This window comes from Tiliqua scincoides, chromosome 4, assembly GCF_035046505.1.
Source record: "Tiliqua scincoides isolate rTilSci1 chromosome 4, rTilSci1.hap2, whole genome shotgun sequence".
Classification (NCBI taxonomy): domain Eukaryota; kingdom Metazoa; phylum Chordata; class Lepidosauria; order Squamata; family Scincidae; genus Tiliqua; species Tiliqua scincoides.
Genome location: NC_089824.1, coordinates 112,458,629 through 112,482,078, shown reverse-complemented (window position 1 = coordinate 112,482,078; position 23,450 = coordinate 112,458,629). Strand labels below are relative to the sequence as shown.

The 23,450-nt window shown below is 43.7% G+C and overlaps 1 protein-coding gene across 1 annotated transcript in view; it reads right to left on the bottom strand.

Annotated features, from left to right (window-relative positions):
* The window catches only part of PAPPA2 (pappalysin 2), a 188,695-nt gene that overhangs the window by 765 nt on the left and 164,480 nt on the right, over window positions 1-23,450 (bottom strand). The window contains exons 21-22 of the mRNA XM_066624530.1: window positions 23,090-23,161; window positions 5,598-5,696 (exon numbers count right to left, since the gene is read on the bottom strand). Of these exons, the coding sequence (XP_066480627.1) occupies window positions 5,598-5,696; window positions 23,090-23,161 (171 nt within the window). The remainder of the gene's footprint in view (window positions 1-5,597; window positions 5,697-23,089; window positions 23,162-23,450) is intronic.

Genomic DNA, 23,450 nt, shown 5'->3' with positions numbered 1-23,450 from the left:
TAACTTAGGGCCTGGGTTATCTCACCCTGTGAGCTTGTCAGCCAAACTCTCTACCTTTTGAAAATTCTGATGGTTCTCCTTGTTGCAGGAACAGAAAGATGGAGGGAACCCACAATCAGTCTCATGTACACACAGGGTAAAAAGAGCTTACCATTTACCAAGAGGTAACTTACTATGACATGCATAGAACCACTTTGTAAGCTGGATAGCTATATTGTCCAACCAAGTAGTGAGGGGAATTTTAATGTAGGTCTGCACCCGATTAGCAATCCATGGAAGCAGAAGACCATTATATTCCTCATCAGCACTTGAGCAGGGTGATAGAGGTTGGCTTATCAAGAGGTAACCTGCATGCTGTGCTAAGTTCATTTGTCAACAGGTTATCTGTCTTTCCTCTGTGGCTACAGCTCTTGTCAATCCACATCCATGATGAGTGATGAGAATTTGCATACCAGCTGTGAAACAGCAAACATCTAGCATCACTAGGCATCTCAAAATGAAGGGCAGAGTATGGTTGTTGTAACTGTGTTTTTACTTTTTGTACCTGCCCTTTTTTGTACTTGCCCTTTTGTAAGTCGCCATGAGTTCCCTCGGGAAGAAAGGTGGAGTATAAATGCCATAAATAAATAAAATAAAATAAATGAATAGAGAAAGCCAGCGGTGATTCCAAAAGCATTTTCCTCTAAAATGATATCTGTTGCTTCTTAATGTTACAGCACATAAGAACATAAGAAGCCTTATGGATCAGGCTTCCTGTATGTCACAGTGGCCCACCAGATGCCTCAGGGAGCACACAAGAAGGGAGGGTGGGGGAGGGGATTGGGAGGCTGGGTCAGGATCCAGTGGTTATGCTGGATCCTAACCCAGTTCCCGGGCAGTCAGGGCTGCTTGGATTTGTGCTACCTCTTGAGATGGCTGCTGCCGCTTTCCCCAGGGTAAGGGAAGCAATTCCCTTTGCCCGGGTTGAGCCACTTACAGCCCCAATCCTGCCTTGGATGCAACACAGTCCTGCCTGCTCCAGGGTAGGTTAGGGTACTGCTACTTCAGGAGGGGAGCCAGATGCAGTGAACAGGTAGTTCAGTGAAGACAGATGCAAAGAACTCATTTAATTTATCTGCCATCTCCAAGTCTCCCTTTCCCTCCCTCACTGTCCAGGGGGCCAACCGCTTCTCTGGCAGGTTTCCTGTTTCTAACATAGATGAAGAAGCTTTTATTAGTTCCTTAATACTGCTGGCTATATGCTCTTCAAAGTCTTTCTTGGCTGTATAAAAGCTTTTAAATAAAAAATAAAGCTTTTTATTCTCCTCATTAGGGCAAGATTTCCATTTACGGAAGGAAGCTTCCTTACCTTTCAGAGCCTCTCTATCTTTCCTCATTAGCCATGTTGGTACCTTCCTGGACTTAGTTGAGCCCTTCTTCCTTTGTAATATACACTTCTGCTAGGCCTCTATTACTGCTGTTTTAAACAGCCTCCATGCGCTCTGGAGAGATTGGACTCCTTCCCTTTCAACTTCTTTCTGACTAGCCTTTGGGGGAAGTCTGCCCTTTGGAAGTCAAGGGTTTTTGTTTCAGATTTGCTTGGCACTGACATGCGTGGCAAGACAGATTGCAACTTGGTCACTGTTCCCCAATGGCTCGGTAACATTTATATCTCTAACCAGATTCTGACTATATTAAATCCAGAGTCACCTGTTCTCTGGTGGGCTCCATGACTAGCTGCTCTAAGGCACAGTCATTTAGCAAGTCAAGAAATTCGGTCTCTCTTTCATGACCAGAGCACAAATCGACCCAGTTGATATGAAGTCCCCCAGGATTTGAAGTCGACCCAGTTGAATTGAAGTCCCCCAGGATTACAACAACATCTCCTCAATGCCTCCCTCATCTGTTTTCTTATTTTAAGGTCCCAGTCAGATTTTTGGTCCAGAGGATGATAGCATGCCCCCAGTATTACATCACTCCTCGAGCCTAGTTATTTAACCCACAGCGATTCTATGCTGGAGTCCTTTGCTGGATCTACCCATTGGATGGCCACAACACCTCCCCTCCCTGTTTCTCCTATAGAGTTGGTATCCCAGTAATTCTTATCCACCATGTTTCCTTTATACCCACTATTATCAATGCTTTCTCTAGCCATCAAACATTTCAGTTCCCCCATCTTTGTTTGGAAACTTTGGGCATTTGCAAAAAAGCACAATTTTTTCCTTGTGGAGGACTCCCCTCCCCTTGTCTAGTGTCACTTGCCAAGGATCCAATGATCAATGGATCATGTGGAGAATTTCCCCTACAGTGATAGATGGTTTCAGGAAAATTTGGCAAGGAAACTTGCTACATGTTTGGGAGGATCCACCTGGCAAGTGAGAGTAAAGGTTATGGCAGGATAAGAAGAAGGAGCTTGTGGAATCCTTGGTCAAGAAACAAGAATAGTTTCAACCCTGCCATCACATCAGCACAGACCAGAGTGGATTTGGTCATACTCCCTGACTCTTGTGACGGCTTGCTCAAGAACGGCCCACAATCCAGAACTAGATCATACAGTTGACATGCAGAAGTTGACATTATAGCACACAGTTGACATTATAGCCAGTTCCAAGCTCCTTTGATTCCACAGCTAGGAAAGGCCTCTGTCATGCAGAAGTACTGCCAGCTATATTGGGCTAGGTGCACCCCCTAGTTCAGTCTGTTTAGTTCAGTCTTAGGCAGCTTCATAATACCTCAGAAGAGGCACTTACAAAGAAGTCATGCCAACTTACCCATTTGGTAAGTTCCCTATTCATTATAGGTGGAACACCACAAGGGAACAGCTCTTGACGCCATCAAACATTTCAGTTCCTCTGAAACTTCCAGGGAGGCTCTGGAATGCCTCCCTCCCTCTGCCTAGAACTTTGTACAAACCAGACAGAGCATACCAAGTATTTGCTGTTTTTCCTGGAAGTTTTCTAGATGTTTTCAATTTGATCCAATGAAATGGGCCCTGTGGGTTATTTGGCCTCTGAGACAAAATCTGTTTTTGTCTTTGTTTAGTTCAAATAAACAGAAGGGGTTGATTGGGAATTTTGTAGTGATTTTCTCTACAGGGATGGAATGAGATTCCTGATCCCTTTTCACCTGTTTGGTTTGGCCACTGTGCTTCTGCACCCCCACCTCATTTTACCCTCCACTCCATCTTTAAGGTGACAAAGGTGATGACCTACTAATGACCTCCATCTAAGTGACCTCCATCTGAGGTGCAAAAGTCCAAGATCTATAGCCCTTTACTTTTTCTTTTTTTTTTTTTGAATGATGAAAGTGATGAAAGGAAACATGATTCAATATTTCTTGCATTGCAATCATGCAAACATGATTCACAAGAAAAAAGAACCAGACTCACACATTTTTTGAATGAAGGTTGTCTGCCTCAAGATCTTTTGTACAAAAATCAGATATGGCGTAGGAACCCGGGGCAAGAGAAGATGATAAAAATGGAAGAACAAGCTGGAGTTCTAACTCAAAAGAGGTCAGCCAGGTACCAGACACAAAACAATAGCACCCAAGCCACACTTTCAAAAAAGAATTTAAGAAGTTCAAAACAATCACTTTCAATAGGCTTTAGTGTAGATCACTTTAGTGTAGATCACTTTCAATCACTTTAGTGTAGAAGCATGAAAATTCGGAGGGGGGTATTCTCCCATCCTGGGTGTTTTCCACCATTCTACCTTCTCAGAACCCTTTTCACATTGACTGATGTGTTAATGATCTGCATCTTTGCCACAGAATCCCAGCACAATGATTCTGGGGCATCTTGCTGGACTCACTCTATTCCTATTCCAGTACAAGCAGGCACTGTCTAGTGTTTGGGCATTCAAGAAACAAGCCACTTAAGGTCATGATCAGAAGCACCTTCCAGTCATGCCTTCCAGTCATGCTCAGAAAGCCTTACCAGAGGTGTAGGAAAGATACTACCAGTTTAGGAAAAGTTTTGGATAAAGCCTCTGAAAGAAGGAATTTCTGATCACATCTGATGTCAGGTGGACCCTCCAGCATCTGCAGTGTCAAATTTTTGGGTGCCAAACAGGCACCAGATACAGAAGCCTCACCTGTATGAACTAAGCCATACTTTGTGAAACTGCCAACAGGGCACCTAATTTTTGGGATGTACAGAGCCCAACACAGACAAATTCCCATGATCCCATCCACAAGACAAACCTTGCTATGCATATGGCTTTCTAGCAAAATATTTTACTCACTTGCCTTTATGCTTTTTATGTATATATGTACATATACACATTTAGCAAGGAAGTGGAGAGGGTGAGATTAGGATTGCCTGATCAAATGGAAAGGAGGACCACCATTCATTAAACTTGCTCACACATCCTGGAAGCAGCCGTGTGATTGATTTTCTGTTACCGTGCTGGCGAGGCAGCAAGAGCAAGACAGAGAGAGAATTGTATGAGAATACATGAGAATCTTGGTGCTCAAATCTGGATATGAAAACCAACATAAATGGTGCCCTCAAATAAATGTGTGCACTCATGTAAAGGGAGCAAAAGCAGTCCTGCTGAGAAAGAAAAGCCCAAACTCCTTTCCCTCCACAAACTGTATGTGAAGAAGAGGTGGTTTCTCTTTTCCTCTGGCTAGGCTTCTGCAAGATCCCACCCACCCCTAGTTCTGATGTTTGCAACCTAGTTGAACTATGTTTGCAACCTAGTTCTGATGTTTGCAACTCCCATCCAGTAGCAGCAGTGAGGAATTTTTCACTCATCAGAGAGCCCCTCCCCATACCACAGGTGAGGAGGATCACCGGATTTGATGAAGCCTATTGGAGGAGTTCAACACAGTACAATTTTCAGAATACAATTTTTAGTCAGTGGCTAGTTTTGTAATCCATTTCTGCAGTTTATACGATCTCTTTTACCTTAATTTGAACAAAATTGAAGATCTTAAAATAAAAATTTGATCTCTATCAAATAGATAAGCAGCTCCAACTGTCTTTCTTATTTGTGAAGCAATTTTGTCTTTGAAAAAGAAGGTTCAAAATGTGTTCAAAAAAACAAAATTAAAGTTTTGTTTTTTTTGCTCCATAGCTGTTGCTGGTTTTCCTTGTGTATAAACATAGCAGTTAGATCCCTTTTACTGCTGCTTAAGCACTTCCTCTCCTGTTCCTTCATAGTTACCCTTCCGGGATCCATTTGTAATGGATGACTTCATCACCCAGCAGCAGTGTAGTTTATTCCAAAACACATCCAAACTAGCTAAAACATTATGTAAAGATTTCAGATCAGCAAAAACAGGTGAAAGTCAATGCTGCCAAGTGCAAAGTGATGAAAGAATAATGTTTTATCTCAATTGGGATGGACTGAACTTCAGCTTCACAGCTTCACAATTCTATTGGCAGGTTGTGGGGGGGGTTCTCAGTTGGGGGCAGTGAGCTTACAATCAGCATTGGAAGCATTAGAACAAGTGAGACCAATCAGAGTGTGAACAATGCTTCCTGCACTCACACAACTCCCCTTCTCCCCTGGGTCTGGAAACCTCTATGACCTCTAACTTTTTAATGACGTCAGCATCCCCCCAATTACACTGGCACAAGTATTACAGTGGTTAGCCAGTATCTCACCTACCTTCCTGGAGGAGACTGTAGAGGAACAACAGTCACCCCCATCATATTGACAATAAGCTCGGTTGTTGATGGTATCACACCAGCCATCAGCTTCAAAAGGCTGTAAAGAGATAGAAACAAGTTTTCAGTGAATGGAAACTGCCTGAAGAGGGGGATGCTGTGAAATTCAAAACAATAAAATATGCTGAAAGCAATTGATTGTGGCATCAGATTTTCATAGACTAAAAGAAGACATTCCTCAAGTCAGTTGTACTGAAACTTTCCACAATAATGAGAATCAACATAAATATACAAAAGCACTATATTATATTATCAATCAGCAAATATTAATTTGCACATATTTGAGCATGAAACTACACATGAACTATAGAAACAGAGGGCCAAACGACCACAAGCACATACAACTGAACTAATTAAAAAAACTGATGTGTTATTTAATGTCCATTTAAAATACCTCACTTTATAAATGAGATATAAAATATCTCACTTTATAAATGACAAAAGGTCAAGTTCATTTTACATTCAGAACTCCAGTTCAACAAGAAGGCATTTTCTGTTTCCATGCTGGCTTCCAGCAAGAGCACAAGAGAGAGAATTGCTTATGTTTGTCTACTCGCTTATTTAAGGGTTGCCAGGATTGAGAAAATCCAGTGGGGTTTGACTTGAGTTGAGTCACCGCCCCTCGTGACTTGACTCAACAAAGTCATAACGAGGGCACTTTCTGAGTTTCCAAGTCACCCTTTCACGACTCTAAAGGACTCAAGTTGAGCTCCCCCCCTCTTAAAAAGCCCACCGTGGAAAAAATGGGGCTGCTGCCTGACTCTCTCAGAGAGAGGTATGGGAGTTTACATTAAAGACTCCCTTGCTCCACTGTCCCATCTGTAAGGAGGCTGAGAGGGGGTGGGAGGGACTGCATGAAAATGGAGACAGAAGCTGCAAAAGAGAGGAGGGTCATGTGCAGCAACCTGTAACAACCAGTACCAGGACAACCCAATCCTTTGCATAAGTAGTCCCACTATCAGAAGTAGTCCCACTGCAGCCAGTCATTCAATGAGGCTCCCTCCTCCCAAGTAACAATGGCGCTTACAGCAGCCATGCCATGTGGTTGGTAAGCATGATCACTACAAACTCCCTGGGCTTCTCCAGTCAATCATAAAGCAAGAATAATTGGACTTCTGCATCCAATGATCATCCGTTCCTTCCTTGCTATCAGAGATGGGGGAAAAGCCCACTCCTGTCTCCCCCCTCCACTGCAAGAGGAAAACATTAACCCTTCCCTGCCTGGAGTCTGCACGCAGAGGGATGAGGAGCCCCTGACTAGAGTGTTTTTCAGAGTCTTCCATGCGTGTGACTCACAAGTCAATGAGTCACTGAAAAATGCACGTTTTTGTGACTCAAGTCTGAGTAGTGAGTAGTCTCACTACCCTGGGGGTCACCATACATTCCAGTACAGTACAGTACAGTAAAATCAACATTAGAAACATGACTGTCACACCTCAATTCCAAAGTTTATTCCAAGGTGTGAATTCCAAGGTGTGTGAACTTCAACTTCAACCACAAATGAATGTATATGTGCCAAATGCCTTGTAATGATACTGGAGGTTAGAGTGGAGTGGACTCCAATCAGTTAAAGATCATGGCATCCGACATATCTCATCCTAGACCACAGTTCCACTAGCAAAAGCAAGTTGCAGAACAAAAAGGATACCAGGCCATCCTACGAGTAGTGATCCTCGTAGTTCATAATGGTTTTAAGAAAACCTTAATAGCTTTAACAGAACTTGTGAAGGGGTGATTTGGATGTGCTTTACCTGCTAATACAAAATAGACACTGAGTGGGAAGGAACAGCATTCACCAAAGCACAACAGGGAAGGAACAAACTGATACTGAACAAACTCAAGAGGAATTATCTAGGGCTATTTCGTTATTGTTGTCCTTCAGAATTCCATTTGGCAGGAAGTTTTCCCCCCATTCCTATCATGACTCACTGGGCAAACCAAAAATCTCCTTTTTATTTAGTTTCCATATAATTATTGCAAACAGTTGCCCGTTGCCTCAGAAGTTTAAAATGACTTCCAGATCCCCATCTGTGGAGAGGTGATACTGGGGCAGGCAGAAGAGGGTGTGTTCTCATTATATATACATATGACTGCTAATTACTCCCCTACCCCAAGCTGCCAAAAATATACCCAAGCCGAAACAAACACAGGCTCCTATGACAACTCTGGGGGAAACATGACAGCTCATGCTAAAAATTATCCTGGGGGAAAAATAAATGAAAATGAGAGAGAAAAATATAGACCGGCTAATTGGACCAAATGTTTATAGGAACCTAAAGCTGTTACGGAAAATCCCCCCATTTTTTATTGTATTTCTGGTTATGCTACTGTGATATCAAGAAAAGGCCTTCATATGCCAGCAGGCAAAAATGAACTATTCTCCCAGAAAACACTGGCTTACAGGCCTCATTCCCAGTTTGGTCAAGCTCAGACTCTTGGTTGTATATTCCCTCCCACAATCACACATCCTGGAAGGAAACTCAGTAAGTAATCCTGTCAGAAGGTTTTCCATTGTATCTTTGTGCTTTCCTGAATGCAATCCCAGTAACTTCTGTATTTTGCACCAAAACGTTGGATTATAGCTGTATTTTGCATTAACTTAGGTAAACCTCACGTAAAGTTGCTAGACATCCTCTGGCACCAAAGAGCTAATATGCATTTTAGCTGAACCTGCTAGCCCTGTTTACCTGCATCCTGGCTGATTAAGAGGAATTCCCTTCATTCATACCCTAGTTACCTATTGATACATTAAAAGCAAACACCCTAAGTTACACATTTATTCCCCAAACACATAAGCAACTTTTCAATATCCTTAAATACTAAGAGGGTTTGACTAGCAAATAGTCACTCAAACACAATAGTCACTCAATAGTGCTCAAACACAGGGGTCACTCCTGAGTGCCCAAAAACGGGGTCACTCTCCGGGGTGTCCACACACGCTGCTTGCAGAAACTGCTGCTCACAACAGACCAGACGTCCAGACAGGTAGCTATGCCTTGCACTTTCAACTTGTTCCCTTCTCTCCCCATCTTTAGCTAGCAGCTGGGGTTGGCAGAGCAGGGATCCCTAACATCTTTCCTCTTTCTGATTGCTTCGGATGCACGAAATACACTCTCACGACACTGCACTCACCACTATAGGACGCACTACAATAGTCCTGTACTGATTTTTTTTTGGATATCTATTTTGTGTCCCTTTTAATAAAGGTGTAATCATTTAGTGATGCATTCTCGGCATCACCTGGCAGGACAAAGTTCCAAACAACACAATCCTGGAACGTGCTGGAATCCCTAGCATGTATGCACTGCTGAAACAGAGATGCCTGCGTTGGCTCAGTCATGTCGTGAGAATGGATGATGGCCGGATCCCAAAGGATCTCCTCTATGGAGAACTCGTGCAAGGAAAGCGACCACAGATATGATACACGGACATCTGCAAGAGGGATCTGAAGGCCTTAGGAGTGGACCTCAACAAGTGGGAAACCCTGGCCTCTGAGCGGCCACCCAGGAAGCTTCATGGCTGAGCAGGGATTTGAACCTGGATCTTCCTGGAATAAGTCCAACTCCTAAACCACCACACCATCATGGCTCCCATATATTGACAGTTGTCTATACAAGAAGCGGGCCTCTGAGCGTCCCACTTGGAGGCAGGCAGTGCAGCATGGCCTTTCCCAGTTTGAAGAGGCACTTGGCCAACAGACTGAGGCAAAGAGACAAAGAAGGAAGGCCCATAGCCAGGGAGACAGACCAGGGACAGACTTCACTTGCTCCTGGTGCGGAAGGGATTGTCACTCCCGAATCAGCCTTTTCAGCCACACTAGACGTTGTTCCAGAACCACCATTCAGAGTGTGATACCATAGTCTTTTGAGACTGAAGGTTGTCTACTGAAATCATTTATTGGAATATTTCTCTCAGCCTCTTCTTTAAGTAAAGGGAATTTCTGCAGAATGCTGGTTTGCATCCAGTCTCAGGTCCCAGTGTTCCAATAGACCAGGTGTACTAATTCCCCTAAACAACTAAACCAGGCTCTTTTGGTAAGAAAGCCCACAAGAGAGAGCTACACTCCAGTTTGCTGAAAACCACAGTTCACACCCAACTCCCACAATGTGAACCACTCTATGGTTCATGCTTCAAATTGTAACACAGGGTTAATTAGAACTTGTTTTCAAAATAAAAGCACAATTAACTCCCAAATGCCATGAGTACAGAGCAAAGACTTTAGTGGACGAGCTACTATTAGCTACGAGCTAATGTGTCAAGTAAACACTGTCAAGTTTATTTTTGGCTGCTGGAGTTTCAAGCAAGCCAGGTGAAGAAGAGCACACTCTTTCTGGAGTCAGTGGGGTTTTTACTCTTTTCCATAATAATTGGCAACAGCTGTCTCAAACTGTTTGAACCTGCATCTTTCTACAGTTACATCATTTGCTATCACAATTCCCAACTTCAAACTATCAGTCTGGGTATGCGGAAACCATAGCTTGTTCTCCTGTTCCCCACTTTCCAGTCTGACCTAGGGTCTAAAATCAAACTATTTTATTAAACAAAATGGCCTCAAACAGACATGGGACATCCCAAGCTTGTAGACAGCCTATTTGCCTGCAATAAGTGAGAAATGCCTCCAGGCAAAGAAGAAAGAAGTTGTTGGAAACTGAATGAGAATGGGTTTCTGCTTTTTTCAGGTGGTTCACATGCCACAAAGTGACTTATATGCAAACTGACATGCAAACAAAAATCTAGTTTAACAAGATGTTCTATGTAGCAAATCCACTGAAACAGAGTTGGAACATTTGTAAACACTGTTTATCATAATGTTCATAGCTCAGCTTCTTTGAGGGGAAGGAACGTTGTCTGTTTAGCGAGGATTGAAACTTTACGGCCATTAGAGAACAGAGTAGCTTTGCAGGGCAGGTTGTCAAAAGAAGTTCCAGGAGTTAGAGAAGCTATGGGCCAAAAAGCCCAGAGGCAAGGTGGCTGACAGAAAGGCACAGTACAAGTACAGGTAAAGTACAGTACAGGTAAAGGAAATTTGGAAACAGATATAGCTCATTTCAAAAACAAACTTGCAAATGAAAGCTGAAGTCTTTTTGTTGGGTATGCTAGAAAAAAGATTTGAAACTGTATTTTTTTTGTATATGATTAGAAGTTAGAAGACTTTATGTGCAATATTGGGAAACTGTTGACTGAAGAACTGTATTCTGTTGACTGAAGAATGGTGGATGAAAGTTACAGACTTTGCAGAAATGGATAAACTGACAACTTTGCTTAAAAAGAAATCAACAGAAAAATTTTATTTCAAAACTGGAGACCAAATATGGACTTCCTTCATGAGAGAGAGAACAATGAGTTAATGAGTTGTGGATTTCTAGATTAGATTGAAAGGGGTAGAGAACATTAATATAATTTGAAGTAGAATACTTATAATGAGAAGATAAAAGGAACAGTTGGATAAAAGGGACAGTTGGGTAGAAATCTAGATTATTGACACAAATATTCTGAAATCAGAATATTTGACTTCGCTTGTACTACATTATTAGAGGTATTCTTTGTTTTTTTTGTATTCTTTTTAATGTAAAGATGTAATGTATCTTTATGCTGCAATTCTAAATTCACAAGGTGCAATTCACACCTTCCAGGGAGTAAGTCCCACTGAACTAAATGCAGCTTACTTCTAAATAGATATGGATAGGATTGTGTTTCTTTTTTTCTTTTCTTTTTCTTTCATTGTGTTTTTTCTATTCTTTATCATTTATTATTATAAATACAAAACAAAAAAAGGACTGAGAAAGAGGAAACTAAGGAAAGATTAGGTGCAATTAAGAGAGAAAGGATGGAAAATACAGGGAATTCCTTGGTTGTGGGTTTCTAAAATTATGCACATCTCTCACTCACTCACACACATGTGCATGTATGCAAGCTGGTGAGGCCCAACTTTTCTTGGTTGCTTTTGACTGAATGCAGACTGTGGGAGGAATTCACTGTTTGGATTCAATATTTTTCTAGGCTTGGCAGTTGCAGAATGCCTTTCATTTTATCCTAAAATTCCATTTTATCCCTTTATTCACTCTCTCTTTCTTGAGATAGGTGATACAAGAAATAAACCTGGAAAAGCACAAAAGAAAATGCAAAAAAAGACCACAGACCCAAACACTGGGTCAAAACCCAGTGCCAAAACCCCAACACTGGTACATGTCTTAATGTACCTTGAAGAGACTTTTGAAGATGAAGGCAACACTGGGATCCCAGAAGTGCCACTATAAACCTGTCCCAAGTGGCACGTCCCAAGTGGCATGCATGTGGTAGCACTTTCCTCCCCCCGCTGCCTTCCTCGTCCCTTGTATAAGGCCCTCCATAAGGAGGATATTGCCTCAGATCATATGCAGAGTATAACTGGACTCAGACACTTTTTATACACATTTTAGCTTATAGGCACGGCTAGTAAGCAAAAGAGGCAAAGGTCCAGTAACATTCCACTTTCCCTGCCCTGGCCTCCACCCTTTACCATAGTGAGCTGGAGAGATGAATTCTGGTGATGAACTGGAAGCGGAGGGGAATGAGAAAGGAGAGCCTCAGGGTGGGGGAGAAGAGAGACAAACAAGCATACCAGTTATTGTGTGCTTATGGAACCTCTGACTGTGTGCTTGTGCAGGTTTCTCAGGGAGCCCTAGGAGCACACTTTGAGAAACACTGCCCCATATATACAAAAGCCCGAGAGAGATAGTAACCTTAGAATTGGGCTCAGTGCTGTGCCACTCAACACATGTGCCACTGCTCTGGGGCTTCATTAGACATTTTAACATCCAAATCAATAACAGTTTTGTGTATGTACATGCAGGAGGTCAGTTTATGCATGTAAATATTCACATAAGAGATGTGTGCCTTGGTGGTTCGTAGTGAACATTGGAAATATATTAGTTTCAGGTCAGATGAAGTGGCGTTCTTCAAATTTTCTTCCTTTCTGATGCTGCTGTTATAATTTCTCCCTCTCTGTTTTTTTATATGTATTGTATGCATTTCACTCACAGCTCCTGAGGTGAGGGGGTAGATTTTCAGTTGCTCCAAGCAATATGTACAGTCCGTTCTTATTATCTACTAGGGTTAGGTTCCAAGAAAATCTAGTGGATTAGTGGATACTGAATTATTGAGCCAATGGGAAAAATCAGGTTAGGTTCCAGGGGAACAGGGGTTCAACTCTATGATCTTTATGGACCTAAGTCTTAACTTGAAGTGATGAGGGCTCATCAACATCTCCAACATCTGATGCTTCCTCTTCCGTTGCTGGCTATTCTTCAACTCATTGAAGGTTCCTGGCCCAACAACGAGGCCTCAGAGTTCAGCAGGAGGAGTTGCTTCACCCATTCTCCTCCTCCACCTGTCTCTTGGCTCCTTCTTTGGGCTTGCCGCAGCCACAGAACTGCCCTCAGGTAGCCGTCCAGAGACATCATCCCCAGGGTTGTGAAGGTCCCTGAGATAGTGCCCAAGATGGTGGGGCAAGTCTGGAAGTAGACACAAATGTGTCAGATTTTCCATGGGCCAATACCAGAGCCCAGTGGATGCAGAACATTGACCCAATTCAGACAACTTTCTTAAAAATAAAAAAAAGACTCGTATAATTAGCTGGGTGCTGTTACTGCAACCCCCTCTCCCCTCTAGTGTATAGTTGTACACTATAAAGGCAACTCTTTCTCTCACCCCTTAACGGCATTGTAGCTTCCTTCTGCTCATGAGGATGCCATTGTCTCTTCACCTGTAACCTCTTCACCTCTTCACCTCCTGTAACCTCTCTTGCCCCTGCCTTTCTACTCTAGTTGTGCCAATCAGGCACTGACGCAGTATTCACGGATACTGAGAACAGAGCAGCAGATAGCGAGGGGTAGGTAGCAGGTCTGCCCCTTACAGATAAGTGAATTTATGGATAGCAAATTTGTGTATAAAGAGAACTGACTGTATCTATGCTTGCAGAATTCAGGTTGACTATATTGGCAAGTACATATAAGTCTCGGTGGGTGGGTGGGTAGGGAGTGAGTTTTTTTTTTCACAATTGTGAGAAAATAGCTCAGAGTTAGGAATGGAACAGAGTGTGCTGGGCAGGAGACTCCATTCCTCATGCTGGAAAGCTTAACAATTGCCAGACCACATGACAAGATCATGGTTCATCTACCCCTGTTTTCTGGTACCAATGGTGGTTGATACCAGCTGTTCTGGAGGGCAGCAGTGTCTCCTTTTAATTCTGCTGTGGGCTGGGGCTGGCTTTGGTTCTGGGAAGCTTGGGTTTATGACAGAACACAACAGTTGGTATTCGCTCTGCCTTTTGTGACAGTTTCCTCTGTTTATAGTTAGTTGGTAACAGAGATGGCTTAGCACATTATAGTTTTCCTACATAGAAATACTGCAAGAGGGATCTGAAGGCCTCAGGAGTGGACCTCAACAAGTGGGAAACCCTGGCCTCTGAGCGGCCTGCTTGGAGGCAGGCTGTGCAGCATGGCCTTTCCCAGTTTGAAGAGACACTTGGCCAACAGTCTGAGGCTAAGAGGCAAAGAAGGAAGGCCCATAGCCAGGGAGACAGACCAGGGACAGACTGCACTTGCTCCCGGTGTGGAAGGGATTGTCACTCCCGAATCGGCCTTTTCAGCCACACTAGACGCTGTTCCAGAACCACCATTCAGAACGCGATACCATAGTCTTTCGAGACTGAAGGTTGCCAACAAAAAACAACAACAAACAAACATAGAAATACTATGCTATCCATGTAAAGAAACAGCAGGAGTGGATAGAAGGGCTGATCCCAAATTGACTTAGAATAATAGGAAGAACATTCCCTAGTGTAGGGGCCCCAAACTGTTATGTTGTGTTGCTATGCCCTGGGGTGTTGTTTCAACTCACACATAAAAAGGAATTTTATGGAGAAATAAGATCATGATGAACAGATATTTTGCTCAGCCTTATTTAGTACACAATCAGTACTTCAGACTGATATTCAGGTGTTGACTGAGCCCTTTGGGGACTTTCTTTGCTATGTAAAGTGCCGCAAGAACTTTTTCTTCAAACATGGTACAGGGGACCCGCATTATGTGGGTTGAGATACTGATCTCCAGTATCCATGGGTGCCAAATGGCCTCCCCCCCCTCAGAGCTCGACTGGGGCACAGGTTTGGCTGGACCCAGAGGCTCTCTGAGCCCCACAGAGGCCATATGCGACCACCCACAGCACGCCTCAGAATGCCTAAAAATAAAATTATTCCTGGTTTTATGATAAAACTGGAAGTGATGTTTTTAATACCTCATAAGGCACTGGGAGGCCCAGGGAAGCCCCAGAGGTTGAGAGGGCAAAAACCACATGTTTGTAAACCTGAGGTTTTCCATATATGCAGGAGTTCTGGGAATGGAAACCCGCGGCTAATGAGAGCCCCCTGTATATTCTACATAGATAATATTCTATTTTTCTAATGTTTATATTCTACATAGATAATAACATACAAAATTATGTATCAGTAATATTAGATGCATACTCAAAGCACGCGTCCTATCAACACTGCTCAACAGTTTTCTCATTAATTCCTCCTGAAAGGAGCAAACGGAATGGTTTCCTGTTGAGCAGCCTCATTTGGACTAGTTGGACGACAGAGCTGCCATATTTGGCTCCTTCAGAATAATCTGTTTCTTCCATATGGTTATTCTTTTATCATTAAACAGATGATGCTACTGCATTGTCGCACCCCCAGGTGGTGAAGTCAGGGGAGAGGAAAGAGGGATTTGTCCCATTTGTCTCAGAAACTTTGAGGAGTTGTAGCTCTGCCTGTAGACACAGTGCTGTCTTGTTTCTGCTTCCCTTAGCACTTGAGCCTCAGAAGGCTTGTGGGGAGAGGGTTATATCAGCCCCCAGCTTTCCCACCATAAGGTAGGCTGGGCAACCATTACTATGGTCTGATGCCCTGGTTTCAGTGAGGGTTTGACAACAAGCAAGACTAGGCTTTGAAGAAGTAGAAGGCCAAATATCTATTTGGTGAAAAGCAAGTGAGGAGAAAGATGGTGAGAACTCATAATTGTAAAATTCATAGAGAGTAGAATAACTGTGGGAGATGGACCACATGATATCAGTGCACTTTGAGATGAAGCAATGGGCAGGAGATGCTCCACCTTTCTTCGGCTTGCTTCTTTCTCCTTGCAATCCTCATCCCGGCCACTCCCCCCCCCAGCTGAATTTTCCAGCTGGTTTATCACTTTGAAAAGCAGTTTACAAGGGGAAAACCAATGAACAGAGGAGGCTTACTGGGATAGCTGAGTGTATTATTGTTATAGATAATGCCTAGTCCAATCCAATGAATTATAAAGATAACTGGTGTACTGTAATGGCTAGGAGACTATGGATCAGGAAGACTCATTCTGAAGAGACTTGCACACTGGGAACAAATCATTCTTCCTTTCATTTCAGTGTGATTACTACAGGGGAATGTCCCAGTGGACTGTGCCCATAGGTAAGATCTGTCTCTTTCTGCCGGTCTTGAAGGCAGTCACATCATCTTTTCTTGGTAGGTATTTTCCTGGATAATGCTTTGTCCTTTGAGGCACTCATTAGCAGGCTTTCCAAGAAGATGTGGTGAGTAGGAGGCACATATTGAAAACTATTTTGAAAACTTCCCTATTGCAGTGGTTCTCAAACTGTGGGTCAGGACCCACTTGGTGGGTTGCGATCCGATTTCTGGTGGGTCGCGAGAAGTTGGCGGCAGCCATCTTGGAAGATGGCAAAAGACCTAAGCGGTGACATTTTGGAAGTGGGCAAAGCCTGGGCGTCGCCATTTTAAGCTTCCCGGCATTGAGACGTAACTGAGAGCGGCTTGCACTTGTGCAAAGAAAGCAGCATGCTGCTTTCCCCCAGAAAGCATGCTGCTGCCTTCCAGCTGGACCTTCCTCTGCACTTGGAGGCTTCCCTCAGGGAGGGCAATCGTGAAGTGCAGGCTTGGATTGCAGGCAAAGAAGGACCGGGAGAGATGTGGACGAGCCAGCCAGGCTTCTCCCCACCAACCTTTGTCAGCTTGGCTGCCTTGATGGGATGGGCTGCCTTGGGGTTGCAAGACAGAGCAGCTCCCCCCCTGCAGCTGGACTGGGCTGGAGAGTGTAGGCGGAGACCTGAACACAGGGCTTGGGTGAGTAGAGGCAGACCCGCATGCTCTCCTCTTGTGAGCCTGCCTTGAAAGCAGCCCACTGCCATTCACGTCCTCTGTATCACAACCTCTCTCCCTCTCTGAAATTGCCTGGAAGCCACGATCCTTTCCTGCCCTGGCTAGCACATCCTCTCTTTATATCTTTGCTGGGGTGAGGGGGGATCCCTGGTTGCCTGGCTGCCAAGAGAGCAGTCAGGAGTGGGGGGAGGTAGGGCAAGCCTGGCATGTGGGGGGAAGCACCCAGGAGAGTGCTGCTCCCCCAGCCGCTTCTCTGATGTGCACCCTTCCCCTCTTCTTACTTCTCTCTTAGGCTCTAATTCTGTCTACTCTTACCTGGGAGTAAGCCCCATTGCCAACAATGGGAGTCAATTCTGAGTTAGCTTAGGCTTGGGGGAGATGAGGGGAAGCATCCCTGCTTATCTTCCTTCTGAGGTGGATACTACTGTTTTTATCTCTTTTCTTTACAAAAGCTCAAGCTACTTCTTATCTTGAGGTGCATGCGTAGGGTGCACTTGTTTAGCCACATCAATGTTTGTTAGTTTCAAGCACAATACAAGAAGTAGCTTGAGATTTTATAAATAAAGACAGAAATAAAAAACAGTAGTAAATAAATACACAAACATTTTGACAAGTCTCATCTACCCGGTGGCTGTTTAGTACAGCCAAACTGAGGGCCTATTCTTATCCCCAGCCCCCAGGGTATCTATACTGGTGTGCAAAATCAAAGGATAAGCATGGGGAAACATCAAAGACCCATAAATTTCATGAAGAGAAAAAATTTTTGAGGAATTTTTGAAAGATGCACTCATTACCTGTAAAGCAATGTAATAATAATTTGCATAGAATAAATGCATCTCTTTATGCAATGTAAAATGTATTTGTCGACACAGAAATAGCATGTTTCATTTTGCACTCCAGCACAATACACAGGTTTGCATCCCTGCAAAAGTAAAACTATGATGCAGGTAGTGTTTACTTGTATTGAAAGCCTTTCATTTACTGATGACACATTGCTACTTACATTGATACATACTAAAATAAAATTTATTTACATAAAAGCAAGAGGAAAGATATGCAAGTCAAATTCAGTAGCCATTGGAACATTAGTTTTTAAAAAAATATTCATTACTTTTAAAAAGCAAAGTACAGAAGATTTGAATGTATTGAATCTACTTAGTAGAACTGAATTCTTCTATCTTTCTGAAAGTTGAATCTCCTTAGAACCAGGTGTGGATCCATTGTCTGTATCTGGGGGAGGGGGAGCCATGAGCATTACCTTCAGAGCCCAGGTCAAGCAGGCGGGGTCCCGATTTAGCTTATAGCGTCTGTGGCTATTTGCTGGGTGGGTAGACCTGAACTCCCACCTGAACTACCCTACGTGCTTGGGTAGACCTGGGTTCCTGATTGGGTAGACCCCATTCCCCATTGGCTCCCATTCCAGCCAATCTCCTTGGCACCCAATTTTGCTCTCCATTCCAGCAGGTGCCCTTCCTTGCTGCCAGGACAGTTGGGGGGGCATGCACCCATTGCTCCCCTGGATTCGCTCCTGCTTAGAACCTTTTTCACACTTAAGTTCTTGGTTCTATTTAGCTCAAATACTTTCCATGCTTTCTCTCACCAGAAAAAGGGTCTCACCAGCCCCCACACAACAGCCATTAATTTTCAAATTCTGTCTAAAAGGCAAAAACCTCACCATGATTTCTTCCAACAGAAATGTTTCTCCCCCCCAGCAGCAATACCTTTGTAGTAACGACCATGTTCCACAGTAGAAGAAATTGTACCCTTTCCAGCCAGTACAAGTAGAAACCTCTCCTGACCTTCCTTGTAGCTGCTCTCAACCAGCCCTGCTCTCCATGTGCTCTGGGTGACCAGAGGTCATAACTTCCAAGGAGCCCTCCAGGACCCTGCTTTATTCACTCTACACTCATGAATTCTCTCCCCCCCCCATCTGAAGCACCAAGCCCTCTTCCCTCCTGTGCACAAAAAAGTTGCAAGAAGGGCTTCAACTCACCCCCAACTGATGCCAGACCGGACCTTAGCAGGCAGCAGCCTCCAGGACCCTGCACTGGGCAGGACATGCTTGCTGCCACTCAGCTCCTGGGCACCAGAGCGAGCATGTTTTGCTCAGCAGGCTTCTTCATGCCTCCTCTCCTGTGCCATGTGCAGATCGCTAGGTTGCAGATTGCTCCTGTGCCATGTGCAGATTGCTGTGCCTAGCAGATCGCTAGGATTGGCCCCTACGCTGGGTTACCAAGCAGCCAGATCTGTTTGGAGGAGGCTGGCTGCAGGGAGGGGCTGAACTCTCAGAAACAGAAGCTACAATGGGGGACGTTCAATCACGTTTGGAGGACAAGAGGCTGAAAAAGAGGATAGGTTTGGAAAAAATACCAGGGCAGCAAACTGCTAGCTCGGGGGGACAAAGCCCCCTGGCCCCCTTTAGCTACGGCCCTGCCCCCTCACAGAGATGGTACTGCCACCCCACCATCTCATCCAGGGGCCTTCTGAGGACTGGAGAGAAGACCTTCTAAGGGCTTTTAAGTCACTTCTAGTTTTCGGATGAAAACTGGAAATGAGATTTAAAGGTGCCCCCCAGAGGTGTTAGAAAGCCTCTGCCTCCAGTGGCCCTCCAAAGGTACCAATTGCTTTGGTACCCAATTGCCTGCTCCTCAGGCCCTCCAAATTGCTTTGGTACCAGCAATAAACAGCTGTTCTCTGCTACACCATCCCTCAGAGTTTGGATACTTGCACACCGGGAACAAATCTCACACTGCCTTTGGGTGGGTTCAAAGGCATCGGTTTTGGCGCCCCAATGAGGGGCTTGAGGCTTTTTTTAAACCCTAAATTAGTTTTGCCCTGAAAGCTGACAGATGGCAGAGGACCCTGAAGGACAATGGTTTCCAAGCATGCACAGGTGAATTTTCATTGGAGGGACTGGTCTCTGGATGGGACAGCCACTGCCTGGCAGTCAAGAAGGTGCAACACAATCCTTGGAAGGTGGCAGACCAGCTTCAGGGGAAAAAGGGAGTTTCATCTTGGAATAAGTAAGAAGCTGGCAGGGAGGGGTTGGAGCCGCTACAGGGATGCCTGGCAGCACAAGTGACCAATCTTTAACATATGAAACCTACCCTCCCTTGCCAGTCTGGAGTAGGCAAAAAAAAAAAAATTTCATCCACGGCCAATTTGGATGACCAAAAAAAAATTCCTAACTGGGCCTCATGATGAGCGACCAGCTAATCTCAGACTGCAAATACCCATTATGGCTGTGATGGAGTTTTCCTCCAGAAATCTGTTTTATCTCCTTTTAAAGACATATAGGTCAGACACCAACACCATGTCCTGCAGCAAAGCATTCCACAATTAATTACAAGCTGGGTAAAAAAATATTTTCTTTTGTCTGGTCTAACACTCCCGACACTCAGTTTTAGTGGATATCCCCTAGTTCTGGTGTTCTGTGAGAGGGGAAAGAGCATCCCTCTATCCAACCCTGGCATAATTTTGTATGACTCAATCATGTCACCCTTCAGGCGCTTTTTTTCTAGACTGAAGAGCCCCAAGCTCTATAGCCTTTCCTCATAAGACAAAAAAGAAACCCAGCTCAGTAATCATTACCCCAGCTCAGTCATCATTTTGGTCATTCTCTTCTGTACCTTTTCTAGTTCCCCTAGTTCCACTGTTCTTTTTGAGTTGTGGTCACCAGAACTGAACGCAACATTCCAGGTGTAGCCATACCATTGATTTGTACAATGGCATTATAATATTAGCCATTTTATTCTCAATCTCGTTTTTAATGATCCCTGGCAAGGAATTGGCCTTCTTCACTGCCGCCACACATTGGATTGACACTTTCATTGAGCTGTCCACCACCACCCCAAGATCAATCTCCTGATCTGTCACAGACAGCACAGAACTTATTAGCCTATATGTGAAGTTTTGATATTTTTGCCCCAATATGCATTACTTTACAGTTATGTACATTGAAATGCATCTGCTATTTTGCTGCCCATTCTCCCAGTTTGGAGAGATCCTTCTAGTTCTTCACAATTCCTTCTGGTCTTAACCACCTGGAACAGTTTAGTGTCATCTGCCAACTTGGCCACCTCACTGTTTATCCCTGTCTCCAGGTCATTTATGAACAAGCTGAAAAACATCAGACCTTGGGCACACAGCTTTTCACCTCTCTCCATTGGTGAGGGACCATGTCAAACACCTTCTGAAAATCTAGAAATATAGTATCTTCAGGTTCTCCTGCATTCACATGCCTGTTGACCTTGTCAAAGTATTCTAAAAGGTTTGTGAGGCACGACTTACCCTTACAGAAGCCGTGCTGATTCTTCCTTAGCAAGACTTGTTTTTTTATGTGTTTTAAGATTTTATCTATAATGGGGTTTTCTACAATCTTACCTGGAACAGATGCTAGGCTGACCAGTCTGCAGTTTCCCGGATCCCCTCTCCTCCCTTTTTTAAAGATTGGTGTGACATTTGCTATCCTCCAATCCTATGATACCGTGGCCGTTTTAAGGGACATGTTAGTCAAGAGATCAGCAACTTCATTCTTCAGTTCCTTAATAACTCTTAGGTGGATGCCACCTGGGCCTAGTGACTTATTGATCTTTAATTTGTCAACTAGGTCTAAAACATCCTCTCTTTTAACCTCTATCTGACTTAGGGCGCAATCCTAACCAACTTTCCAGCACTGACCCAGCTGCAGTGCAGCCCCAAGGTAAGGTAACAAACATGCCATTATGTTGAGGAGGCCCCCCCCCGGAAGCACTGCAGGAAGCCCCCACTTCAGTCTTAACTCTGCTAGATTCTATGCCTTTTTTTTGACAAAGATGGCCACCCCACCTCCAACACACCCCACTGTCCCTCCTATAGAGTTGATAGCCTCAGATTGCGATACCCCACTGGTTCTTCATATTCCACCAGGTTTCCGTTATATCAATGTTTTCCCTAGGCACCAAACATTCGACTTCTCCCATCTTCCCACGGAAACTTTGAACATTTGCATAAAAGCACCTGTATATGGGGTTCCCCAAGAAGGGTTGCTTATTTAGACCTTTATCCCCACAGCCTCTCATTTTGCTGGATGGGTCCCATCATGCTTCCCATCATGCTTCCCATCATGCTTCCCATCATGCTTCCAGTTCTAATTACTACTCTGTAATTTTCTTGTTCTCTAAACTCCCTATCCTCATCCCATAGGATCTAAAAGGATTTTATAATCCTTTTAGATTATAAAAGTAGTAGTCCCCTATGTCTATGGTCTAATAGAAGATGGCAACCCTGCCATCTTGTAACTATGGGAAAGAGTTCCCTTCTTCACAACATGAATAATCTCTGCCCTTCCATTAATGGCCATTATGCTTAAGGGTTATAACATCACTGCCCATAACAAAACTTTACACCAACATCCTGTCCACCACATCTGCAACTAGCTTCAAAACTTGGTTACAATGGAACTCTAGCTACCGTTAACCATGGTTAACATCAAGGCAGACATAACTCTTATTTGTGTTAAAGTCACATGGAAAGAATTGCATTACCAAATGCAGAAGGACTGGAAGTAAATGTTCCTGAGGCTGGCTCATTTTGATCTCTTAGTCACAATTAGAGACTGAGAACATTATGTTTGCATCAGACCTAAAAAGTATAATCTGTAATGGAGTGGACCTAATTCAGATGCTGAGTTTTACTGCTGGTTTTAATCTGGCCATAATATAAACATTCAGTGGTCTTTTGTCCAGAGAGGGACTGTTTCTGGACATCACTTCAGAATATTGTCAACATGGTATGTTACTGACAAAGGTTAAGACAACAATGGTACTGTAAACACAATGGCCTTAAACACAAACTCTAGGTCAGAGGTGTCAAACATAAGGTCCTCAGGCCAGATGCAGCTTCTCAGAAGCAACTTCTCCAGCCCCATTTTAACTGGGCTCTTCCAGTGTGATAATTGGGCTGTCTCATATCTTGAAATTATGAACAAGATTTGCACATTTTCTCTTCTGTCATTTGCAACTAATGAGTTTCTAAGTGAGAATAAAGTGTGTATTTCTGACCATCATCAATTTATTGATGTCACTTTCTGCTTAATGATATCACTACTCAGCAGGCTTGATCAGTGCTATTTGTACTATATGAAACATGTTTGGTTGGCAACCTTCAGTCTCGAAAGACTATGGTATAAGCCTACAGCACCCGGCATTCCCAGGCGGTCTCCCATCCAAACATGTTTGACACCTCTGCTTTAGAAAGAAGACACTCATAAAGCTTACCTCACAGGAATGAATGCAATGAATAGCTCTCGGATCAGGATACCACTCCAGTCTTCCAGTGCACACAATATTCTGAAGAAAGGAAAAAGTTGTGTCAGTTGTGCTCCAGGAAAAAAGTCTGGTGTTCTACAATTTTACAGTCATCATTCAAGATTCACCCCAAATGATTAATCATTTTATTAATCTCATCCCCAAATGACTAGTCATTCGCCAAATGACTAATCGTGTTATTAATCTAGGTTTCAACATTTTCATCCCTAAATATTTCACATCTGAAGTTATTATGAATTCCATGTACAGAACTGGGATTTGGGACAGAATTTGGATTCCTGAGAATCCCAATGCTTGCATTTTTCTTTCT